This window comes from Opisthorchis viverrini (assembly GCF_000715545.1).
Source record: "Opisthorchis viverrini unplaced genomic scaffold opera_v5_4198, whole genome shotgun sequence".
In the NCBI taxonomy this organism is placed as follows: domain Eukaryota; kingdom Metazoa; phylum Platyhelminthes; class Trematoda; order Opisthorchiida; family Opisthorchiidae; genus Opisthorchis; species Opisthorchis viverrini.
The window spans coordinates 1-962 of record NW_008756833.1 but is presented as its reverse complement, the minus strand read 5'-3'; the positions used below and the strand labels follow the sequence as shown (position 1 = coordinate 962).

General features: G+C 46.9%; 1 protein-coding gene across 1 annotated transcript; it reads left to right on the top strand.

Moving 5' to 3' along the window:
* Positions 1-116: 116 nt before the first annotated feature.
* On the top strand, positions 117-962 carry T265_16084 (hypothetical protein; the record flags this gene model as incomplete). Its single annotated transcript, XM_009179590.1, has 1 exon — positions 117-962. A coding segment is annotated over one exon (846 nt), but the record flags the coding sequence as incomplete, so codon positions are not given.

Below are 962 nucleotides of genomic sequence, written 5' to 3'. Positions count from 1 at the left end.
CACGTTCGGCACAACGATTCAGGCTCCTCTTCAATGAGACTCAAACTTTCGTTGACAGTAGAAGAACGCAAAGCATTATTTTACGTGCTACTGAGCACGTGATCACGATAACTCGTATGCAGAGCCATCAGCCAATCAAATGCGAAATTGTGGACAATACATACACAAAAACCGTGGAGGTACAAGGACCACAAATCAACTGTTCACTTCCAAACGATCTACATATAACTCCAGATCGTCCTTGGGGTTATGAGCGTTCCGAGGTCGTCGAATGCACGTCAAGCAATACGTGTGACTCTGTCAAATTTCGATGGCACTGGGTTGCTGGACCGGTGCCTCAGTTGTCCGTGGAACCTGATAAAATTGATAATGACGTGACTGGGAAAGGCAAACGTTTGATTTTATCGAAATTACCGCGCAGTGGAACTTACATCTTCCTATGTATTGTCCAATGTGATTGTGGGAACATTTCAAGCACGAGCGCCATATCAGTGACCTTGAATGTGCAACCAGACCAACAGGAGGACCGCCGATCGAAATCATCAGGCGTCCCTGACCCTGAGTTGGACCGGGATCAGGATGTATTGGATGATGAAGCGGTTGATATGGAACCGGGAGAGATTGGTAAAAGTGTCATGAAACGTGAAGCTACTCTACTCACCAGTGACCCTAATCAGACAGCAACCCTCGATGAATTACAGGCCACTATGGACAAAGGCAAAGAGGAGCACGTGCTGCTGAATACATCTGGTACTTATCTGGTCCCCACCGATGTCACAGCGCAGAAAAATATATTCAGTAGGACTACGCAGACGCCGTTGAAACAAGAGGAATCTCAGACATATGCTGTTAGGCGTGGTCCCAGCCATTCACATGTTATCGTGTTTCCCTCTCTTAACTTTGTTACCGGGATTGCCTCAAAAGGTCGACTGGAAGACGAGCAGAATACACTCGAGGATAGT